This window comes from Henckelia pumila, chromosome 4 (assembly GCF_033568475.1).
Source record: "Henckelia pumila isolate YLH828 chromosome 4, ASM3356847v2, whole genome shotgun sequence".
Taxonomy (NCBI): Eukaryota; Viridiplantae; Streptophyta; class Magnoliopsida; order Lamiales; family Gesneriaceae; genus Henckelia; species Henckelia pumila.
Window position 1 is genome coordinate 69,353,078 of NC_133123.1, and position 25,024 is coordinate 69,378,101.

The 25,024-nt window shown below is 35.0% G+C and overlaps 3 protein-coding genes across 3 annotated transcripts; 2 read left to right on the plus strand and 1 right to left on the minus strand.

Annotated features, from left to right (window-relative positions):
* Positions 1–1,578, plus strand: LOC140861167 (uncharacterized). Its single transcript, XM_073264177.1, has 3 exons — positions 1–179; positions 487–658; positions 718–1,578. Exons 1-3 carry the CDS (start codon positions 1–3, stop codon positions 1,576–1,578), a joined length of 1,212 nt encoding a protein of 403 aa, XP_073120278.1.
* Positions 1,579–12,152: 10,574 nt separating this feature from the next.
* Positions 12,153–12,683, plus strand: LOC140861168 (uncharacterized). The gene has a single exon (XM_073264178.1). The coding sequence runs from the start codon at positions 12,153–12,155 to the stop codon at positions 12,681–12,683; it is 531 nt and encodes a 176-aa protein (XP_073120279.1).
* An 8,789-nt stretch (positions 12,684–21,472) lies between these two features.
* On the minus strand, positions 21,473–23,870 carry LOC140861169 (transcription factor bHLH95-like). Its single transcript, XM_073264179.1, has 3 exons — positions 23,538–23,870; positions 21,995–22,483; positions 21,473–21,588 (listed from the first exon to the last, which is right to left on the minus strand). Exons 1-3 carry the CDS (start codon positions 23,868–23,870, stop codon positions 21,505–21,507), a joined length of 906 nt encoding a protein of 301 aa, XP_073120280.1. The 3' UTR covers positions 21,473–21,504.
* Positions 23,871–25,024: the final 1,154 nt, after the last annotated feature.

The window sequence follows — 25,024 nt, forward strand, 5'->3', positions numbered from 1 at the left end:
ATGGAGCGTTTCTTTGATATTGTGCATGTTCCTGACACCACTGTGTTAACACTTAAAAGAAAAATACGTAATGTGCTTGGGCGACATAAGTTGCATATCAAAGATATTCGGGGTCAAGGATACAATGGAGCAAGCAACATGCGTGGCTCTTGGAACGGACTGCAAGCTTTTTTTCTGAGGTATTCTCCACAAGCATATTATGTACATTGTTTTGCACATAGACTTCAATTGGCATTGGTAGCGGCTGCTGAAAGGAGAGTTCAATTTGGCTATTTTTTTTTCGAAACCGACTTCTATTTGTAATCTTATTAAGGCATCTCCAAAGCGTCATACTGAGTTGTAATCTTCCCAAGCTATTGAAATTGCAAATATGGTAGCTATTGGTATTCGCGAGACAGGTGCAACGTTAATCATATGATTTTTCACTAATCAAATTGTGTTGCCATTTGATTTCTCTTTGATAATTTATTTCTTATTTATTTTAAGCATAGGTACTGGCCTTAATCAGATTGGTACTTTGCAAAGAGCTGGGAAGACGCGTTGGAGTTCTCATTTTGAGTCAATTTGTAGTATGATAGATATGTACAAGTCCATGATTATCGTGCTTGAACACATGGTGGAGGAAGCATCTTCGAATTCTGTACGGGGGAAGCTGCAGGTTCTTTGATTGTAATGAGATCATTTGATTTCATATTTATCTTATATTTGATGCACAAGATTATGGGGGTGACAGATTTGCTTTGTCGAGCTTTGCAAGAGAAGTGTTTAGACATATTAAATGCAATGAATCTTGTCTCAACTACAAAAGCTTTGTTTCATACTTTGAGAGCAGAAGGTTATGATATTCTTCTAATGATTGTGCAATCAGTTTGTGAAAATAATGGTATTGAGATGCCGGATATGAGTGCTTGTTATAGGTGTGGTACAGGACATTCGTGCCAGAAAAGAGACTCTATTACATTTGAGTATCATTATCGTTTTGATGTATTTAATGCTGCAATAGATTTTCAAGTGGAAGAGTTAAATAGTAGATTCAATGATGGGGCTATTGAACTTCTCAGACTTAGCGTTGGTTTGGAACCTCGAGACAACTTTAAGTTGTTCAATGTTGATGATATTTTCAATCTTGCAGAGAAATTCTATCCTGGTTATTTCAATGAACAAGAGCTACATTATTTGAGAAGTCAGTTGGAACATTATAAGTTTGATATAATTCATCATGAAAGGTTTCAGAATATCTATACAATTTCTGAATTATGTCGACGATTAGTAGAGACTGAAAAGGCAAAGCATTATCACTTGATTGACAGGCTGATTCGTCTTGTTCTAACGCTTCCTTTTTTTACTTCAAAAACAGAACAATTATTTTCAGCTATGAAACTTCTTAAAACTTCTCTTCAAAATAAGATGGAAGAAGATTTTTTGGCAGATTCTATGATTATCTACATTGAAAGAGAATTTACCGTGAAGATCGACACTGATTCAATAATTGATGAGTTTTATTCTATGAAAACCGCAGGGCACATCTTCAATAATTTTATCTTGTTCGATAATATTATATCATATTTTTTTAGTTAACTTTAAAGATGTAAATGATTTTCTCAAAGTCAGTCAGCCGAGGGTCATTAAAGTTTTTGGCTACGCCACTGTTTTCATATGTATTGTCATTATTTTTCTTTATTGCATATTTTTTGAAGTTCGATATGGAAAATGCTATGAGCAAAGCTAAACAAGGAACTAATCCCATGGAATTTTGCATACCTGATAGTGGTACAACACACACTATTATCCGAGATAAAAGATATTTCTTGAAACTAAAACCAACAAAAATAATGGTGAATAAAATATCAGGTCCTGTAGAATTGATTGAAGTTGTGGTAAAACATATTTTTTTGTTACTTAATGGTACAAAATTTCTGATAAATGATGTTTTATATTCACCACAATTGAAAAGAAATTTGTTGAGTTTTAATGACATATATTCCCATGGGTATGATACTGAATAAATAACCGAAAGAAATAAAAAATATATGTGTCTTACACATATAAATCAAGAAAAAAATATGTAGTTGAAAAACTATCAATGCTCCCTACTGGATTGCATTATACGCATATAAGTCCAATTGAGTCAAACATGGTGGTTGATAATTCATCAATATCAACCAATTGACATGATCGATTAAGACATCCTGGTTCAATAATGATGCGAAAAATTATAGAAAATACACATGGTCATCCTCTGAAAGACCAGAAGATCTTTCAGAATAATAAGTTTCAATGTAAATCATGTTATCTTGGAAAACTTATTATAAGACCATCAACAACTAAAATCCAAACTGAATCACCCATGTTTCTTGAACGTATTCAGGGTGATATTTGTAGCCCAATATATCCACCATGTGGACCATTTTGATGCTTTATGATATTGATCGATGCCTCTAGCAGATGGTCACATGTATGCTTATTATCAACTCACAATGTGACATTTGCAAGATTAATGACTCAAATAATAAAATTGCAGGATCAATTTCTCAATTATAGAATCAAGACAATAAGACTTAATGCTGGAGAATTTACTTCTCAGATTTTCAATGATTATTGTATGTCAATGGGAATCACTGTTGAACATCATGTTACTCATATGCATACACAAAATGGATTAGCTGAATCATTAATTAAACATCTACAACTAATTTCTAGACCAATGATTATGAAAACAAAACTCCCTATTTCTATATGGGGACAAGCAATATTACATGCTGCTGCATTAATTCGTTTTAGACCAAGTGCATATCATAAATACCCCCATTGCAGCATGCATTTGGTAAAGAACCAGACATTTCTCATTTGAGAATTTTTGGGTGTATGATATATGTGCCTATTGCACCGCCTTAAGAAAAAAATGGGACCTCAAAGATAGAGCGGAATTTATATCGGCTATAATAGCCCATCAATCATTCGATATCTTGAGTCTCATACATGCGATGTGTTTACAGCGTTTTGCTGATTGTCATTTAATGAGGAAATATTCTCAATGTTAGGGGAGACAAGAAACATATCGAAAAAGAAATTATATGGTATGTACTATAATTGCTACATTTGGATCCAAGAACCAAACAATGTGAAAAGGATGTACAGTAAATTGTGTACTTGCAAAGAATATCAAATCAAATACTAGATGCATTTGCAGACACAAAAAGGGTAACTAAATCATATATACCTGCTGTAAATTCCCCTGCTCTAATTTAAATTCTAAAGAAACAAATTGAAGATAATCATGATGTCATAAAACGCTTGAAGCGTGGAAGGCTAGTCGGTTCCAAAGATAAAAAAACATCGGAAAAGAAAATGCATAGAGAAACATGATGATCACAAAATAGAGAATGATGTTCCAGCAGAAACACATGATGATGAAAATGCCCTGTTAGAACCACAAACTAACGAGAATCATGAAATCTCTATCAATTATAATAATACTGAAAAAATATGAAACTGAAAATATGTAGAATAAATTGATGAGATATTTTCTTATAATGTGGCATGTGACATCATATCATGAACCAAAATCTGTTGATGAATGTAAAAATCGGCAGGACTGGATAAAATAGAAAGAAGCCATCCAGATTGAGTTGGATTCGCTAAATAAACGTAACATTTTTGGACCTATCGTCCTTACACTTGAAGGTATAAAACCTGTTGGTTACAAATATGTTTTTGTTCGAAAGCGAAATGAGAAAAATGAAATAATAAGATATAAAGCTCGATTGGTTGCACAAGGTTTTTCTCAAAGGTCTAGAATTGATTATGAAGAAACGTATTCTTCCGTTATGGATGCAATTACGTTTTGATATTTGATTAGTTTGGCAGTGTCTAAAAATTTGGAAATGTGTCTTATGGATGTTGTTACAGCTTATTTATACGGATCACTTGATAGTAATATATACATGAAAATCTCTTAAAGATTTAAGATTCCTGAAGCACAAATTTCAAAATCCAAAGAATGTTATTCTATAAAATTGCAAAGATCATTATATGGGTTAAAGCAATCCGGCCGAATGTGGTATAATCGGCTAAGTGAACACTTGATGAAAAAAGAGATATGTAAATAATCCAATATGCCCTTGTGTTTTCATCAAGAAAACAACACCAGAATGCGTAATTATTGATGTATATGTTGATGATTTAAACATCATTGGAACGAATAAAGAAATTCAAGAAGTTATGTTGTACTTGAAGGAAAAATTCGAAATGAAGGACCTTGGAAAAACCGAGTATTGTCTGGGTTTGCAAATTGAACAAAAAAAATATGGAATATTTGTTCACCAGTAAAATTACACAAAAAATGTCCTTAAACGTTTTAATATGGATAAATCAAATCCTTTAAGTACTACAATGGTTGTTAGATTATTAAACATAAAAAAGGATTCATTCCGTCCATGTGAAGATAATGAAAGTTATTCTTGGTCCAAAATTACCATATCTAAGTGCTATTGGTGCCCTTATGTATCTTGCAAATTGTACTAGACTTGATATATCTTTTGCTGTAAATTTATTGGCAAGATTTAGCTCATATCCAACAAAGAGGCACTGAAACATAATTAAACATATATTTTGTTATTTACGAGAAACAACATGTAGCACCCACTATTTTTCCTACGTAAATCCGCATGCATAATTAGGAAATAATTAATTGAAAATTTAGAATTTTGGGTTAAATGATTTTATGTGATATTATGTGAATTATGTGCATGATTTAAGTTATTTTAGCATTTAATCCGCAATTATGTAATTTTTAGATTTTTGAGTAAATTATTTATTTTATCGCGTGGACGGGACCGTGGACGGACGAGATATCGGATTTTAATCCAAAATATTTTATGAGATTTTTATAAGCCTTAAAATAATATTTTAAGGTATTATTTCATGGAAATTTTGGTTTTTATAAATATATATTTAAAGTATTTCATTTTCCATCCAATTAAGCCTTTTTAACAACCTTTAAGGACTTTTAAAAATCCCCTATTTTGTAATTTCGGGATTTCATTATGTTATCAGATTTATATTTTTTTAATTATGAGTTTTAAATGTATTTTATGGTATAATTATATATTTAGCTTAATTAATGTGATTTAATTTAATTATATCCTAATTTATTCCCTAAACCTACCCAAAACTCACGTTTCTTCCCCCTAGACGCCACCCCCATTCTCTCAGCCGTGTTCTTCATCCTCCAGAAACCTCCATAGCCGATTTTTCAAGATTTTTGAATTATTTTGGAGATTCGTTCGTCCCGAAGAGCCATACACGCGATATAGGCGTTGTTTCTCGTTTATCTTCAACAAGGAATGTTGAATTCTCTTATTTGACACCATATAAGCCATATTTAATTTTTTTTATGTCAAATTTCATTGATGGTTGCTAATATTTTTCGAAAATCTTGAAGATACATGGTTAGAACATGCATATCTCATGCTTGTGTTTGAATTACATGTGCATGATCACGTTTTGATGCAAGGGAACGGTTCCAGCTGCTGTCAGGCATGTAGGGGCGTGTATTAGGGTCCTTAGGGTCGTGTTATTGTTGCTGGTTCAGTGTCTTAGTTGCTGGTTTTCGCAGAAAAGCTATCTGATCGCAGGTGAAAGCAAAATGAGCAGTTTTGGGAGATTGGCTCGTTCTCGGTCCTCAGAGCATGTTTTAAGGTGATTCCAGTTGGGTTAGAACCCCAAGACCTTAAGAAAGATATTCCAGGTAGTGATCTAGCTGGTGGTGGCCGGCGATGGGCGGACGAACGGCTTTAATCCGGCGGTCGCATTCTGCCCGCGAGCAGAAATTAAGGTGTGATTGTTTTGGTTTGTTCTCCTTCTACAGAGCTTGTTTGAGGTCAAATTTGTTGGGTTAGAACCGTCTTGATGTTGGCTAAGTATGGGCGGTGGTTTCACGGCCAAAGGTAGCCATAGCAGGTGGCACGGACAGTTTTTCCAAAGCCGCTCAGGGCTGCCATGAGTTAGGGTTAGGAAAAGAAAAACTAAGGTTGTGTCTAGGCTTTAAGTTGGCCGGGTTGGGTGTTTTGGGTCCGATTTGGATCTTATGGCTCACGGGTCATGTTATTTGGGTTCGGGTCTGGGTTAAGTTAGTCGGGCTTGGGTATTTTATTTTTAAGTGATTATTAGATTAAGTGATGTATTTGGGCTATTTTAAATGTTTAATTAGTATCACTACAAGAAAATTGCAAAACGACAACGGATATTATCCGTTGTCGTAGGGGGGATTAAAACCGTTGTAACTGGGGGCGTTGTAAAAAGCGTGCCCTATAACAACGGTTTATATCCGTTGTCGTATCCATCCTACCACAACGGTTTTGCAACAGTTTGTAACCGTTGTCGTAAGTCTCCAAAGACAACGGTTCTGCAACAGTGTAAATCCGTTGTCATTGACTATTTAAGACAACGGTTCTGCAACAGTGTAAATCCGTTGTCATTGACTATTTAAGACAACGGTTCTGCAACAGTGTAAATCCGTTGTCATTGACTATTTAAGACAACGGTTCTGCAACAGTGTAAATCCGTTGTTGTTTATGGCTTAGGACAACATATTTGCAATAGTTTATATCCGTTGTCGTTTGTGGATTACAAGAACGGTTTTGCAACAGTGTATATCCGTTGTCGTTTGTGATTAAAACCGTTGCCTAATTAATCTTCATACGAACTATAAATATTAATAAAAAAATCAATATAAAATAAAATATTTACTACATTGAATCCATGAAAATATTCAAGTTCCAAAATAGTTACACACATCAAATTTGAAATATAATACTACGCAGTCGAAACTGAAAATATCCCATCTAATATAATATAAATGTAACAAAAGTAGTTCCAAAATATGGTTATATCAAAACATAAATCATCATGTGTTTGTTCTTGATAACGATGTTCACGAGATGACTTCTATGTATTACCAAGGCGATCTGAAACACAGCTCAATCCTTGCATCAAAACCCCTTATGCATTACTCCCGAGTTACCTAAAAGAAAACACATTCTCAGTCCAAAATTATCAACAAAATCTTAGACCAATTTAAACATGGAATCCAATCTCAACTATCAAACTAATATATCCCTTGTCATGGAAAAAAATAAAAGAAAAAAACTCAGCAACTCCAAAAGGGAAGGCAGTACAGATTTTATTCAACTCATTTTTGCATTTGTATTGAATTCATAAAATATAATAGGCACAGTTGACAAACCGTGGGCTCCTACCAACCCACAGGCCACAAGCTAAACCATGGATTTGGCATTTTCAAGTTACACTCCACAACATCCCAATAAAATAACATTATTTCATTTTAACTAAAAGTTAAAATAGTGTTTCAGATTCATCCACTTGTAAACAGTCCTGTTGCAAGAAAAGATACTATACACAAAACTTATACATAACAAGATTCCTTAATTTGCATTCCCAAATCAAATAAGTTACAGAAACAAAAGAATCATGCGTTCTATAATGACCAGATTTTCTTCTCATTACCGAAACACCTTTCAATGGAGACTAGAAAATTCTGTTGCAATGATTTTTCAGTCTCTCTACTTAATGCAATAAGAAAAATGATCTTTTTTCAGTGAACAATGACAATAGAATATGGTATATACCTCCTCCTTATTTCATATAATTATAGATGGAACAAGACAACTTTAAATAACTTTTTTGATATTCTGCAGCAGTCTAGGAAAAGAATATGCATGACAATTACCAGGCCATCCAAGAAATAATATTAATTGTGAACCAAGCACGTACACAAAGTCCTGGAGATGATACATTAAGTTACAAGAATTACAAAGCAATTTAGAAAGGCAGACAAGAATGAACTAACAAATTAACATTATTTTAGGTACATGTAAAATAAGCTATGCATATTTAATCTCTCTTATTCTACAACATATTTCATTTTAACTAAAAGTTGACTAAAGATCCTATGCAGCTAGTTAGGCCTTGTTCGTACCTTAGGGAATCCAAGCTCATAAAGCCCAAAAACGACAAGAGCCACCAAAGGAACAACAGAAATTTTAACTTTTAGGTCTAAATTTGTGGGTTTGTGAGATTAATTAGCACATAAAATCTCAACTTTTTTTTTCAGATTTAATCTACTTTCTTGGTCATCATATATGTAAATATTATTTGATCTTGGAGCTAGCAGATACATATTAATTTACTTAGGGTTTATTTGTTTGTATATGTATTAGTAAATGGCATTGAATTTAGTCAAAAGAGTCTACTACTCTACTATGAGTAGAGTAGTAGATTAAAGAAAAAGATCAATGTCATGATCAAAATCAAGTACTTTATGAGTCACTAGAAAGGAAGTACCACTTGACGTATCATCACACAAAAAACTGTATTTCTACCAAAAATGAAGATAAAAAAAATTGCAGAAAAATACTTGAACAAAGTGGGGTACCAACCTTTTTTAATGTTAGGCAAACTTCTGAAAAATCTCCGGGAGCAATCAGTTTTGTAGATGCAAGTTTGGTCAATTCAGTAACAGCCTCTTTTCTCTCAGACCATTTAGCAGCTTTCTGAAAAATAAATAGCAACCATTACACTTAAATAACAAACATTAAAAACAGAAACAACAACAAGATATGTCGTTCAATAACCAATGATTTAAGAGAGGCTCACTTACCACTCCTTCCCAGAATCCAGAATTATCCAAAGGTGTCAGAATTTCAATTTTGATCAACAAGTTTAGCAGGGCCAGCTCATTTATTTAAGGGCATTGGGTTGCCAAATTATTTTCTTCCGAGAGCATTTAATTTTGGAATTGGTGATAGGTTTTGGCATTGTCTGGAATCTTCCCAACTCACCAGCACTAAATTCATCCAATCCAATTATATATATATATATATATATATATATATATGGATGATCATCAATATTATACTTTAATTTTAACTGCATGCAGGAAAGTGATATTGAGGAGGAATCAGTTGAAAGTGAAGAATATTTGCATGGTCTTGTGGAATCTCCACTGATTCAGGAGAAGCTATATTCTAGAGAGAAATGCTTGGCTCCTCTGAAATTTGTCCAATCACCGAATATTTTATCTAACACTTTTTCTTAGCTTTTATAAGTTCCTTCTTTGCAAGGGTTAATTAAGGTTAACTGCATGTATGTTATATCAATCGAAAATCATATCTTCAAATTGGAATAGATCTATTAACCATGAAGGTATTAAAACCACATATCATATTAACCATGAAGGTATTAAAACCTGAAAGCATCAATCTCAGAGGAATCTTTAGGAAGTTGTTCCTCTAATAGTTGTCGAGCATTATCATCAGAACTTGAATGATGCGTGCCACTGCTACTAGTTACCTTAGAAGATTGGACTTCCCCCTACAGGGGAAAAAAGAGATTTAATGGAACAAAATCTAAATTCAGCATCACAATAATGAACAAAAACAAATTTAAAAGGATTAAATAAAACAATAACAAAAAAGTACAAGATATAACCATATGCTAAGAATAAATAGAGCAGAGCCCCAATGGGAACCCTTGTATTTTCCAAATTTGGGTGTTATGTACGAGATCTTGCATTTTAAAAACATACACCTCTGCCACTCTATTTTTTCTTGGAAAGCACAATCCACCTCAAAACATTGATTCCCACTGAAGAAAACATCCCACTGAAAATTTTCAACCCATTCACCAAAAGCACAAAAAACAGTAAACCTAGACTTAGCATCTACTAAAAAACCACGAAACATGAGAACGAAGCTAGAGAACAAAGAAACAAAACTTACACGTGATGTCGCGACTGTAGTGTAGATCTAAGCTGTAAACTTGAGATTGAAGTCGCGATTGGAGTTGCTAAGGCTTGGGCTAGCTGAAAGGAGGCCGGGCGACTAGATTTCGGCGATCGATCGACGTCTTGCAGCCGGAGAAGAGGCGGGTTGAAGGGGCGACGGGTTAGGGCTAGGGATTGGGTTTTTTTCTTTCCATCGCACTTGTGCCAATAAAGCTGGGTGTAGCAGGTTATTATTATTTTTTAAGTGTGTAGTGTAGGTTTATATATATATGTGTAATTTTTTTTAAAAAAAATAAATAAATATCAACGACAACGGATTTCATTGTGTTGTCGTAACCCCAAAAAAACGCAAATAAACAACGGTTAATAAAAACCGTTGTCGTTGGTCAAAAAAACCCGCTCATAGACAACGGTTTTCAAAACCGTTGTCTTGGACATATATACGACAACGGTTTTTTAAAAACCGTTGTCATTATTAATTAAAAAATGGTCTACGACAACGGTTTTTCTAAAAACCGTTGTTAAAAACTAAAAGACAACGGTTTTCATATAAAACCGTTGTCGTTTTAGTGTGGTTAATTAATAAATTTGTTGTAGTGTATTTGGGCTTATAAATATTTTAATTAGGCCTTAAAATATTTATCTAAGTAAGCCCAATAATTTTCATGGGCTTGGGAGCCCATGGAAATTATTGGGTCAGTCTGTGAATTTTTGGGTCTGCCAGTGATTAATATTGGACTTAATTAATTTATTAGGCTTAAATACTTTATTTGGGCCAATTATGTTTAAGTATTTTTGTTTGGGCTTATTTATGATGTTTGAGCTTAAATTAAGTTATTCGACCAGTTTTAGAATTTATGGGCTTAAGGTTAGGAGACCAGTAGTCTGGACAATCCCATGAAAAAAAATAACTATGTCCGAAATATATATTTAATTTATTTTATGCATGAAGTTTATTTTAAATATAAGTATATTTATTATGAAAATTAATTAAATATATATTACAGACATATTTTAAGTGCATGCATACATAAAATATTTTTATGATGTGTTAATGATTGAGAATTGAGCATGAAAAATATTTTTATGGAAATTGAAATGATGTTGCGGCACAGAGGTGGTTTACCACCGGCACAGAGGTAGTTCTACTACCGGCATAGAGGTGGTTTTACCACTGGCACGGGGGTAGTTTACGACCGGCATAGAGGTGATTTATTCACCACCACGTACATTGGTTCTTTTAGACTGATCATTCGGCATAGTTATTAGTCACATTCATGGATATGACCATACTCAGTTTTTATGATTATGACATGCTCAATTATGCTACGTATGATTAGTAATGATTTATGTATGGACTGATGATGACAGATGTTTATGATACATTATTTTTAAGATAATGCATGCATGTTCATGTAAGTTATATGTATTAGTATGATTATGTGCTTGTGTGATTTTTAAACCTTGTTATAATGAGATAAAACATGTTGGGCCTCTAGGCTCACTACGCTTATATGGTGCAGGTGAGTATGATGATAGAACACTAGCTTCGACCGACGGTGAGGGTCTATGAGTTCACTGCAGACGGCGCCCATGACCGATGCTATTAGTTTTTTATATCATGAGAGATTTTATTAGTACTTTAAAACAAGTTTTCCGCATTTGCACGTTTATGGTGGTCGAAAATATTATTTTATTATTCTTGCATGGTAAAATATTTGGTGTTATTTAGCACAAATCGATGATTTTGAGATTTATTTTAGTGTTTATTTATTTCAAGATATTATTGATACATAATTAAATTATTTAACAAGTTTTTTAATTAAACAGTTATTTGAAGTATTTATATATATATATGTATGGGCGTATATGTATTATTTTTATTTTAAATTTTTTTTTCTAATATTTAGTAGTTGGAGTCGTTTCATTTAGTATCAGAGCACGGTCCTTGGAGGGTGACTAATCTGATACGTGGAGCTCAGAAGCCACACTACCGGTCTGTATGTTTAAAATATTTTAATATGTTTTATTATGATCATGTGTTTATGATTCAAGATTTTATGTTATTAAAATTTTAAAATACTTAGTTATGCATTGCAATTTACGTGAGGAATGTGTGGTGATGCAATATGCCTCGGAGACGAGTAATCCATAGGTGTGAAATTGGGTAATTTAAGATTTGGGTGCATCTGCTTGGAAATATTTTGCGTGCAGGGAGGATCCTGGTTAGAGGTAACTCTACGTTTGCGTTGCTAGATTCTGGAGCTACGCATTTGTTTATCTCACAAGAGTTACCAATTGGATAGGTATCATACCCGAGGTTACTACCACAGGTTATGTTATCACCATGCCATCTGGAGGGATTCTCACTACTACCAGTGTCATCAGAGGCCTGGAATATAAGTTGCACGGGCATACAATCAAGGTCGATCTAGTTGTATTGCCTATGACAGGCTTTGATCTCACACTGGGCATGGACTGGCTGACAGTCAATGGAGCTTTGATTTATTTTTGGCAAAGGACAATATCAGTGAAACCTTCTGAGGGTGACCCGTTTATTTTCTTTGCGTCCCAGAGCAGCAGTGCTTCACATATCATCTCTTTTGTGTGTGCGAGAAAATTATTACGGAGGGGTTGCCAGGGGTTTCTTGCTAGTGTATTTGCAGTGTCACAACCACCTACCATATCTATGGCAGAGATAGAGGTTGTTCGTGATTTCTCGGATGTCTTTTTGGATGACGAGGTGAAGTTTGGTATTGAGTTGATACCAGATACGGTGCCTGTCTCTAAGGCACCGTACCGAATTGCTCCCACTAAGATGAAAGAGCTGAAAGAAACAGATTCAGGAGCTACCGGAGAAGGGCTTCATTCGCCCTAGCTTTTTTCCTTGGGGAGCGCCGGTATTATTTGTGAAAAAGAAGGATGACAGTATGAGACTGTGCATTGAGTAAAGAGATCTTAACAGAGGTACAGTGAAAAATAAGTATCCACTACCAAGGATCGAGGACTTATTTGATCAGTTGCAGGGAGTTTTGGTATTCTCTAAGATCGATCTACGAGCTGAATATCATCAGTTGCGAGTCAGAGATTTTTACGTGTCCAAGACTGCTTTTCGGACACGTTATGGGCATTACAAGTTCTTGGTGATGCCATTCGGACTGACTAATGCTCCAACGGTCTTCATGGATCTCATGAACCGTATGTTTCAGCCGTATCTTGATCAGTTCATCATCGTATTTATTGATGACATATTTATCTACTCCAGGAGCATAGAGGAGCATAGACATCTTTGCAGACTCTGAGGGAGCATCGATTGTATGCAAAGTTCAGCAAGTGTGAGTTTTGGCTTGAGCAAGTGGCATTTCTTAGCCATGTTGTTTCTAGAGATGAGATAGCAATGGATCAATCTAAGGTTGAGGCAGTGCAGAACTGGGGGACTCCGAAGAACGCATCAGAGATTCGCAGTTTCTTGGGTTTGGCCGGATACTACAGGAAGTTCATCAAGGGCTTTTCCTCTATTGCAGTGCCCTTGACATCCTTGACCAAGAAGAACGCGAAGTTTGTGTGGAGTCCTGATTGTCAGAGGAGTTTCGATCAGTTGAAAGAGGCACTCACTTCTGTGCCAGTGTTGGTAATGCCTGTAGCACACGAGGATTTAGTGGTATACATCGATGCGTCTAAGCTGGGTTTAGGCGCCTTACTTATGCAGTATGACAGAGTGATTGCTTATGCGTCAAGACGGCTGAAGATTCATGAGCAGAATTATCCGACGCATGATCTGGAGCTCGCAGCAGTTGTGTTTGCGTTGAAAATCTGGAGACACTATCTGTATGGCGAGAAATGTAAGATTTTCACCGACCATAAGAGCCTCAAGTAGGGGTGGGCAATCGGATCGGGTAATTCGGGTCCCGACCCGACCCGAACCCGATCGGGTGACAAAATCGGGTTGTTCGGTTTTTTAATCGGGTTTGGTTACTACCCGAACCCGATTTATTTTTATTCGGTTCGATTACGGGTAGTGAAACACTACCCGTAAAACCCGATCGGGTACCCGATCTATACTCATATATTTTTTAAAAAAATATAATTATATGGGCTATGAGTAAAGCCCATTATCTTGGCTGTTTGTAATTGTTGTAACTTGTAACCTAGAGGCTGAGAAGTGAGATTTGAGAAGGGAGCCGCCACAGCCCTTGTTCTTCTGCGGGATTTAGTTCTCTCATAGATAACACACACCATCGATTCAATTATTCAAAGCAATAGTGTTCCTATCCTCAGCTTCGAGAGTTCAATCAAAGGCCAAAGAAATCGAGTTCGACTTCCTATATCCCTCAGCTTCGATCGGCTTGAAGAATTTTTTGGAGTTAAAATTCCTTTGTCCTCAGTTTCTATCGGCTTGCCTCTTACTCTAGTAAGTTTTAATGTATTTGCACAGTGTTAGGTTGGAATCGTTGGATATCTACAAATTTTGTCAATTGTTTTCTTGTGCATCTTTGACTTTTCTTAGGTAATTGACTTGCTTGGATTTGTGGTAGGCTGTGCAAAACTTTGAAGTAATATTGTAGTCGGTTAAAAGTTAGTAACTTGGTTCAAATGACTATAGTAATAAATCTGGAGTTTTGTGCATTTGTTTGTACCAAGATTTGTTTTTTTTAAATCATGGAAGCATCCCATATTTGCATAAATCGGTGCTTGTTTTCTCATTCTGATTTTTCATTTTTTTTTTTTACTTTTTTGCTATTGGATTTGATTTGCAGGCAGCAGGCTGATGTATCAACTGACAATATCATGAAAGATAGTGAAGATCGAAAGCTTGCAAAATAAATTGCTTTAGGAATTTGAGAAAATCTGAAGTATTCCGAGAATGACCGATGCTTTTGAAATTTTTTGCAGTGATTGGAACATTGACAATTAATTATCATATCTATTTTTCTTCATTTTTGTTTAAAGTGAAAACCGTAACCGACCCGACCCGAAACCAAAAAAATCGGGTACCCGACTGTCGGGTCGATTTCGGGTAGTGTAAAACACTACCCCAATAATCGGGTACCCGAACCGAATAACCCAAATCCCGAATAACCCGACCCGTGCCCACCCCTAGCCTCAAGTACTTCTTCACCTAGAAGGAGTTGAACATGAGGCAACGTAGATGGTTAGAACTCGTGAAGGATTATGACTGTGACATTAGCTACCATCCGGGTAAGGCTAATGTATTGGCCGATGCATTGAGTAGGAAGACATCAGTGGTATCTTGTTTATCAGTATAGTTGTCACTTCAGAGGGAGATTCAGAGGTTTGAGTTGGAGGTCTACTCGGGCGGGAATGCACCGAGTTTAGCAGTATTGACAGTGCAGCCAACTCTTCGAGATCAGATCAAAGATGGACAGCCTGCTGATGAGCAGTTACAGCATATGAGGCAGAGGGGCGAGGACAAGGTCAGTTTTCTTTATACTATCGTGGATGGTATTGTTTAGTACCGAGGTCGGATGTGGGTACCGAACGTTGATCAGTTGAGGACCGAGATTTTGACAGAGGCTCACACATCTCCATACTCCATTCATCTCGGAAGTACAAAGATGTACAGAGATTTGTAGTCATTGTATTGGTGGCCTGGTATGAAGAGGGACATTGGACGATTTGTATCTGAGTGCTTGACTTGTCAGAAAGTCAAAGCAGAGCACCAGCGTCCAGCAGGTTTGCTTAGAACTCTTTCCATTCTGGAATGGAAGTGGGAGAATATCAAGATGGATTTGTGGTTGGTCTTCCGAGGAATGCCAGAGGTTGTACATCGATTTGGGTGATTGTAGATAGACTCATCAAGTCAGCTCATTTCTTACCAGTAAGGACTATCTTTTCTTTGACCCAGTATGCGGAGCTTTATATCCGAGAGATTGTCAGACTGCATGGCATACCGGTGTCTATTGTGTCAGACAGAGATCCCAGATTTACATCTGCATTTTGGAAGAGTCTACACACATCATTGGGGACTAGGCTACTGTTCAACACAGCTTTTCATCCCCAGAGAGATGGCCAGTCTGAGAGAGTGATCCAGGTTCTTGAGGACTTATTGAGGGCTTGTGTCATCGATTTCCAGGGTTCTTGGGAATCGAGACTACCGTTAGAGGAGTTCACCTATAACAACAGTTATCAGGCGTCTATAGGTATGGCTCCTAATGCGGCTATCTATGGGAGGAGATGCAGATCTCCCGTGCACTGGGATGATGTTGGAGAGAGAGTTCTACTTGGTCCCGGGATAGTGCAGCAGACTGTAGATGTTGTGACTCAGATTTGAGATCCTATGAGGACTGCTCAGAGTCATCAGAAGTTATGCTGACACATGACGACGAGATCTTGAGTTCGCTGTTTGTGACCATGTGTTTCTGAAAGTGTCACCTATGAAGGGTGTGATGCGCTTTGGTCGAAGAGGCAAGCTCAACCCGATATATATTGGTCGATTCGAGATTTTAGAGAGAGTTGGCACGTTGGCCTATCGTTTGGCGCTATCACCAGGTCTTGCGGCAGTGAACAACGTGTTCTATGTATCCATACTTCGGAGATACATCTCAAATCCGTCGCATGTTCTTGATTATGAGCCTCTACATTTGACACCAGAGCTAGCTTTCGAGGAGAGGCCAGTTCGGATTTTGGCTAGGGAGGAGCGGAGGCTTAGGACGCGGGTCATACAGATGGTCAAGGTCCAGTGGCTGAATCACTCTGAGGAGGAAGCTACCTGGGAGACCGAGGCCGACATGAAGACTCGCTATCCAGAGTTATTTGGGTAAGTACCTTAATTTCGAGGACGAAATTTATTTTAAGGGGAAGAGAATTGTAGCACCCAGTATTTATTCTACGTAAATTCGCATGCATAATTAAAAAATAATTAATTGAAAATTTATAATTTTGGGTTAAATGATATTATGTGAATTATGTGCATGATTTAAGTTATTTTAGCATTTAACCCGCAATTATGTAATTTTTAGATTTTTGAGTAAATGATTTATTTTATCGCGTAGACGGGACCGTGGACGGACGAGATGTCGGATTTTAATCCAAAGTATTTTATGAGATTTTTATAAGCCTTAAAATATTATTTTAAGGTATTATTTCATGGAAATTTTAGTTTTTATAAATATATATTTAAAGTATTTCATTTTCCATCCAATTAAGCCTTTTTAACAACTTTTAAGGACTTTTAAAAATCCCCTATTTTGTAATTTCTGGATTTTCATTATGATATCAGATTTATATTTTTTTAATTATGAGTTTTAAATGTATTTTATGGTATAATTATATATTTAGCTTAATTAATGTGATTTAATTTAATTATATCCTAATTTATTCCCTAAACCTACCCAAAACTCACGTTTCTTCCCCCTAGCCACCACCCCCATTCTCTCAGCCTTGTTCTTCATCCTCCAGAAACCTCCATAGCCAATTTTTCAAGGTTTTCAAATTATTTTGGAGATCCGTTCGCCCCGAAGAGTTGTACACGCGATATAGGCGTTGTTTATCGTTTATCTTCAACAAAGCATGTTGAATTCTCTTATTTGACACCATATAAGCTATTTAATTTTGTTTATGTCAGATTTCACTGATGGTTGCTAATATTTTTTGAAAATCTTGAAGATACATGGTTAGAACATGCATATCTCATGCTTTTGTTTGAATTACATGTGCATGATCACGTTTTGATGCAAGGGGACGGTTACAACTGCTGTCATGCGTGTAGGAGTGTGTATAAGGGTCCTTAGGGTCGTGTTATTGTTGTTGGTTCAGTGTCTTAGTTTCTGATTTTTGCAGAAAAGCTAGCTGATCGCAGGTGGAAGCAAAATGAGCAGTCTTGGGAGATTGGCTCGTTCTCGGTCCTCAGAGCGTGTTTTAAGGTGATTCTAGTTGGGTTAGAACCCCAAGACCTTGGGAAAGCTATTCCAGGTAGTGATTCGGCCGGTGGTGTCCGGATATGGGCGGACGAATGGCCTGAAGACGGCGTTCGCGTTCTGCACCCAAGCAGAAACTAAGGTGTGATTGTTTTGGTTCGTTCTCCTTCTACAAAACTCGGTTTGAGGTTAAATTTGTTGGGTTAGAACCTTCTTGATGTTGGCTAAGTATGGGCGGTGGTTTCATGGCCAATGGTAGTCATAGCAGGCGGCGCAGACAGTTTTTCCAAAGTCGCTCAGGATTGCCATGAGTTAGGGTTAGGGAAAAAAAAACTAAGGTTGTGTCTAGGCTTTAGGTGGGCCGGACTGGGTGTTTTGGGTCCGGTTTGGATCTTATGGGTCACGGGTCATGTTATTTGGGTCCGGTTCTGGGTTAAGTTAGTCGGGCTCGGGTATTTTTAGTTTTAAGTGATTATTAGATTAAGTGATGTATTTGGGCTATTTTAAATGTTTAATTAGTATTTGAGCTTATAAATATTTTAATTTGGCCTTAATAATATTTATCTAAGTAAGCCCAATAATTTTCATGGGCTTGGAAGCCCATGGGAATTATTGGGTCAGTCTGTGAATTTTTGGGTCTGTCAGTGATTAATATTGAGCTTAATTAATTTATTGGACTTAAATATTTTATTTGGGCCAATTATGTTTAAGTATTTTTATTTGGGCTTATTGATGATTTTTTTGGATTAAATTAAGTTATTGGACTAGTCTTAGAATTTATGGGCTTAAGGCTAGGGGACCATCAGTCTGGACAATTCCATGAAAAAAAATAACTATGAGAGGAATATATATTTAATTTATTTTATGCATGAAGTTTATTTTAAGTATAAGTATATTTATTATGAAAATTAATTAAATATATATTACGGACATATTTTAAGTGCATGCATACATGAAATATTTTTATGATGTCTTAATGATTGAGAATTGAGCATGAAAAATATTTTTATGGAAATTGAAGTGATGTGGCGGCACAGAGGTGGTTTACCACCGGCACAGAGGTAGTTCTACTACCGACATAGAGGTGGTTTTACCACTGACACAGAGGTAGTTTACTACCGGCATAGAGGTGATTTATTCACCGCCACATACGTTGGTTCTTTTAGACTGATCAGTCGGCACAGTTATTAGTCACATTCATGGATATGACCATACTCAGTTTTTATGATTATGACATGCTCAATTATGCTATGTATGATTAGTTATGATTTATGTATGGACTGATGATGACAGATGTTTATGATGCATTATTTTTAAGATCATGCATGCATGTTCATGTAAGTTATATGTATTAGTATGATTATATATTTATGTGATTTTTAAACCTTGTTATTATGAGATAAAACATGTTGGGCCTCTAGGCTCACTACGCTTATATGGTACAGGTAAATATGATGATAGCACACTAGCTCCAACCAGCGATGAGGGTCTATGAGTTCACTGCAGACGGTGCCCGTGACCGATGCTATTAGTATTTTTATATCATGAGAGATTTTATCAGTACTTTAAAAAAATTTTTCCGCATTTGCACGTTTATGATGGTCGAAAATATTATTTTTATTATTCTCGCATGGTAAACTATTTGGTGTTATTTAGCACAAATCGATGATTTTGAGATTTATTTTAGTTTTTATTTATTTCAAGATATTATTGATACATAATTAAATTATTTAACAAGTTTTTTTTTAATTAAACAGTTATTTGAAGTATTTATACATATATGTATGGGCGTATATGTATTATTTTTATTTTAAAAAAAATTTTCTAGTATTTAGTAGTCGGAGTCGTTTCACAACAGATTTGAGACTTTTATATTCAAAAGATGCCAATCAAAGTATAATTGGTTATGCTGATGCTGAATAATTATCTGATCCACATAAGATACGTTCCCAAATCAGATATGTATTTACTCGTGGGCACTGTAATTTCTTGGCGTTCACAGAAACAAACACTTGTAACAACTTTATCAAATCACGTCGAGAATATTGCATTACATGAAGCAAGCTGTAAATGTGTGTGGCTAAAATCAATGACCCACCATATCTAAACCTCGTGTGGATTATCTGTAGACAAGAATCTTGTGACACTATACGAAGATAATGTTGCATGCATGCGTTGCTCAAATGAAAGAATGATACATCAAAAGCGACAGAACCAAATATATCCCCCCCTAAGTTCTTTGTATTCACGCAAGAGCTTGAGAAGAACAAAGATATTGATATTCATTATATTCAATAAAGTGAAAACTCATCAGATCTCTTCACAAAGGCACTTCCTACGAAAATTTTCAGAAAACATATTTATAATATTGGGATGCACAATCTAAGAAATATGTAAAAAAATCGCTAGTTAACATGAGGGGGCTGAACTCTTTTTTTCTTACTATGGTTTTTATCTCAATGGATTTTTTCTAGTAAGGTATTGGGAAAATTGCTTTTTTGGTTATGTATGTTTGTCACTTTGCGATTTCAGTTTTTATATTTTCAGATTTCAGTTTTAGTCCGCTATCTTTATTTTTTGGCAATTTTAGTCTTTTTCCGACGTGGCACTGATGTGACACCAATTCAATTCTGCTGTGGAGCTGACGTGTACAGTGTCACGTAAGAATTTTCGAATAAAAAAGACCGAAATTGCCAAAAATCGGAACATGCGGGACTAAAACTGAAATATGAAAACATGGAGGACCAAAATCGCAAAGTGATAAACATACATGACCAAACTCACAGTTTTCCCTAAGGTTTTTAACAAGATAGTAAATAAAACACGTAATAAAGAAAGTCATTGTATCACGATTATCATCACAAGGAGAAGTGTTGAATTAGAATTGAATGTTGAAAATTATTAGAGTTGAATATTAGTGTTTGATGATGTAAGTGATTATATATTTATTTTTGGACTAATCTCAAATGATGATCTATAAATAGGTCTCTTCATTTGTGATGAAAAACACAATTGAGTAGAGAGAAAATTTTATAAAGTGTAGAGTTTGATATATTTTGAGTTGTTAAAGTTTTACCTTTTTACCATAAATTTTTACTTTTGACAACAAATTTCAGTTTATTTAGAGGGTGTTTGGCTAGCTTATTAAAAAGAGCTTATAAGCTCTTAGAGCTTAAAAGCTGTTTTACGAGCTTATAAACTATTAGAACTTATTTTAAAAATAAGTTGTTAAAGTGTTTGAGTAAACTTATTTTAAACAACTTAAATATGTTGATATGTTTGGTATTATAAGATCTTTTATTGCAAAAGTACCAAGAAGGGTATAATTCTATGAAAATAATGTTTCGAGTTATACATATACGAAAATAGTTTTAGAATAAACCTATATTAAAAAATAAAATTATTTTAATATTTTACTTTTAGAAAATTTTATGAGATTTGTATTTTTTTAAAAAAATAAGTTTTAATATTTAATGAGTGGAGGATAAGATGGAGATTTATTGAAATATTCAAGGATATTTTAGAGAGATTGAATATTAAAATAAGATCTTTTTAAAAAAAGTACCTCCCCCCTTACTTTTTTAAAAACAACTTATAAGCTGTCAAACAACTTATTTTGACAACTTATAAGCTGTTTTTAAAAAATTTTACCAAACAAAATTTCAGAGCTTAAAAGCTTTAAAATAACTTATAAACTGTTTGAAAGAGCTTTTAAGCTCTGCCAAACACCCTCATACTTAATAAATACAGATTTCATGTTTTCCATGTCTTATTTGAGTTTGATTCAATCTCACATCATATACAGAGGCAAATAATAATTAATTAAATAAGCCAAGACAATATTTCTGCCGCAGCTTGCTTGCATATTTCTTCCTCTGGAAACTGGTCACACCCCACGTTATTTGTCTGTAAAACACACAACATATTAATAAATAGAAATCGATCTCACCATGCATAAACACTACTAGAGTGAAATAAAAATAAACGAATTAACATTTGACTCGCGCATGCATCCTGCATTTTCTTATGGTTAGTTAACTTTGAGAGTGCTGACACAACATCAGTAATTGTGAACATATATATACAACACCACGGGCCGGGGACAAGGATTGAGATTACAAAAATTTGAAAGGGAAAAGCTAAGGATTAATTAAGACTTATCAATTTTAAAAAGTAAAGTCAAAATCGTAAAACGACAAATATTATATTAAAATTTTGCGATTTATATATATCCGGCTAGAATTTAAAAAGTATATATATATATATATATATATATATATATATATATATAAAAGTTGAAAATTAAACTTACGTGGGCATGAAACATGTACATGCACCTATCGGCATCAGATGAGGCCTGAGCAGCAACCACCTCCATTCCATACTTCTCCATCACAAAACAAATGGCGGTCAGCAGGCCGGGCTTCCTCGGCCCGCACACGCTGATATGTGCATCCTCACCACAAACACTCAACGTAACATTGGGAGAGGTCCATGTTTTGAAAAAGGCCGGGAACTGATCAGAGCCCGGAACCAACATCGGGCTTCGAAAATTATGGTTTGATTGAGGGACTGCCGAGTTTCTTGCTGCTGCAGGTGCAGGGCCCTGATCTGCTAGAAATGTCTCTCTGGATCGGATTAATCCAAGATTCTGTCGATTACTTCTGAAAGGATCGTTGGTTGTGGGATTAGTTATCCCATGGTGAAGCTTTTGAACCTTCTTCTTCTCAAGATTTTGCAGGGCTCGCTGCATTTTTCTGATGTAGTTGATTGCTTCATCAACTATGGTGGATTTGTCCGCCTGGAATGTTATTCGCCCTCTTTGCCACATTAGTCCGACAAATTATATTTATGAATGCAAATTAGGGAAAACGATTTTTTTGGTCAATGAGGGGAAAATGATTTTTTTTGGTCCATTAATTAATTTGTCCATTTTTTGGTTTCATTAACTTTTTAAAGTTTGATTTTAGTACTCTTAAGGTACCGTTTGGTACATGAGATGATAGTGAGATGATGCACAAATTTTTAATCATTCCATGTTTTTTTCATTTTTTTGTTAACCCAATGATATCTCATGGCCTGGTATAACATTAGATGTAGGTTTGATGACAAATACCTCTTAACTCATGGTATTAGTGGAGGATGAGTGTCATATAAGTGAAATTGTGTGAAATTGATAATGGTGATTAAGAGAATAAACACAATAATCCTAAAAAATAAAAAACATACAAAACAACATATTGTTCATATCTATGTCTTGTTTATCCACATCTCATCATGTTTTTATTCATCTATTTACATCTCATCCATGATACCAAACGGTATCTAAATTTTAATTTTTGATTATTTTGGTCCAATCGCTGACGTGAAGATTTTACATGTCAGTATTTTTTTTAGGTACCACGTCATCATTTTTCGATAGTACATCAACATTTCTCAGTGGCAGTTGGACTAGAATAACGAAAAACTAAAAGTTAGTGTACCAAAAACAAACTTTGAAAAATTAATGGACCAACCAAAATGGACAAGTTAATGGACCGAAAAAACTATTTTCCCGTCCATTAATTAGCTTGTTTTTTTTATTAATTTTTTAAAGTTTGGTTTTAGAACACTAACTATTATTTTTCTGCTATTTTGATCCAATTCCAAAGACACATCATATTCTGGTGTCAAATTAGCATCTTCAGTGTCATGTTAGTAATCAGATCAAAATAGTCAAAATTAAAATTCAGTTAACCAAAACCAAAAAATTATTTTCCTTGCAAATTATAAGATAATTTCATATCTACTTCGAGATTTCTAGTATTTTTTTTCCCACGAAAAATAATAATTAATCGTAAGAAAAGATTTGATACCTTTGGAGGAAGGTGAGGGAGCAAGGCATGGAGATTAGCAAACATGTTCCTCATCTTCTTCCTCCGCTCTCTTTCCGTCCATATATGCAACTCATGCTCGGATTCTCTCCCGCCATTTTCATTATCATCGTCCTTATCACCGCCACCAGTGCCACCCTTTCTGGCGGCGGTACTTCTCTTCCTCCCCTTCGCAGCTGGCGGCGATACCTTGCTGATCTTTGTCGCCGGCTTCTTCTCGGAAATCTGTGTATCGTTGGTGACTAAATTCGGAAAAGACCAAGTTTGGTCGTCCCACGAGAGGCTATCGTCATGGCTGCCGTGCACTTCAGCCATTGCCGGCCGCATGGGATGAAAGCTGTAGTGTGCATGTATTTATAGGGTTTTTAAAAATTTAAAAAAAATGAAAAAGAAAAAAAATGAAAAGAAAAAGAGTTTTTAAAATTTTATTTTCAAATAAAAAATTGGGAAAATAAGTTTTTTGGCCCATTAATTTGTCCATATTTTGGTTTTGGTCCATTAACTTTTCGGATGTGATTTTTGGTACACTAATTTTGCATTTTCAGTGTTTTTTGATCCAACTGCATACGTGTCAATTTCTGATTGGTCCAAAACGATGACGTTGACCAATCAAAAGCTGACACGTATGCAGTTGGACCAAAAAACACTGAAAATGCAAAGTTAGTGTACCAAAACCCACATCCAAAAAGTTAATGGACCAAAACCCAAATGAGGTAAAGTTACTGGACTAAAAAACTTATTTTCAAATAAAAAATTTATATAAGGTATATTGTTTTCATAAAAGGATAATCCATTCTAAAATCTAACAAACAAGGATGATATGCGAGAACTTAAAAAATTCAAGTTACATAATTGCATGTGATGTATATTGTAGAATATTACAATTATACATATAGTGTAGTAATCTCCGGTTTAACTTCAGAACAAAAAGATTGATGACTCTGTTTCAAAAAAAAAAAAAAAGATTGATGACTTATAGTTTATTCGACACTAAAGTTCTAAGTTTGGGACGAAATTCGGGTTTGAAAACGCAATTATAAAAAATCCTTATCCTCATACTCAAAAGTCAAATTAAAAGAAAAAAAAACTTTCAGAACAAAAATCTATTGCTAAGTTGAAGCATATTTGATATTACAGAATTAATTTCCTTGTTTTATTATTTAATTTTTTAAAAGAATTTCATTTTATTTGATTAACTAATTAGGTGCCGTTTTCGGTAACAAGTGAACAGGCATACTTTGTTCCGTTTATTTAATTAGCAACATTATTCATGGTAGGGGCATGATGATTTTATATACGTATGGAAGTTCTAGCTTCTCAATTGCATGCTGGGTATGTGTGTGACAATAAATAAAATATAATTACTTTGTGTACATGTGTCTCTATATCTATATCTATATATAAATATTTCGATAACTTAAAGTAAACAATATGATAATTAGGTAAATCCAAGAATTTTTACTGATCTT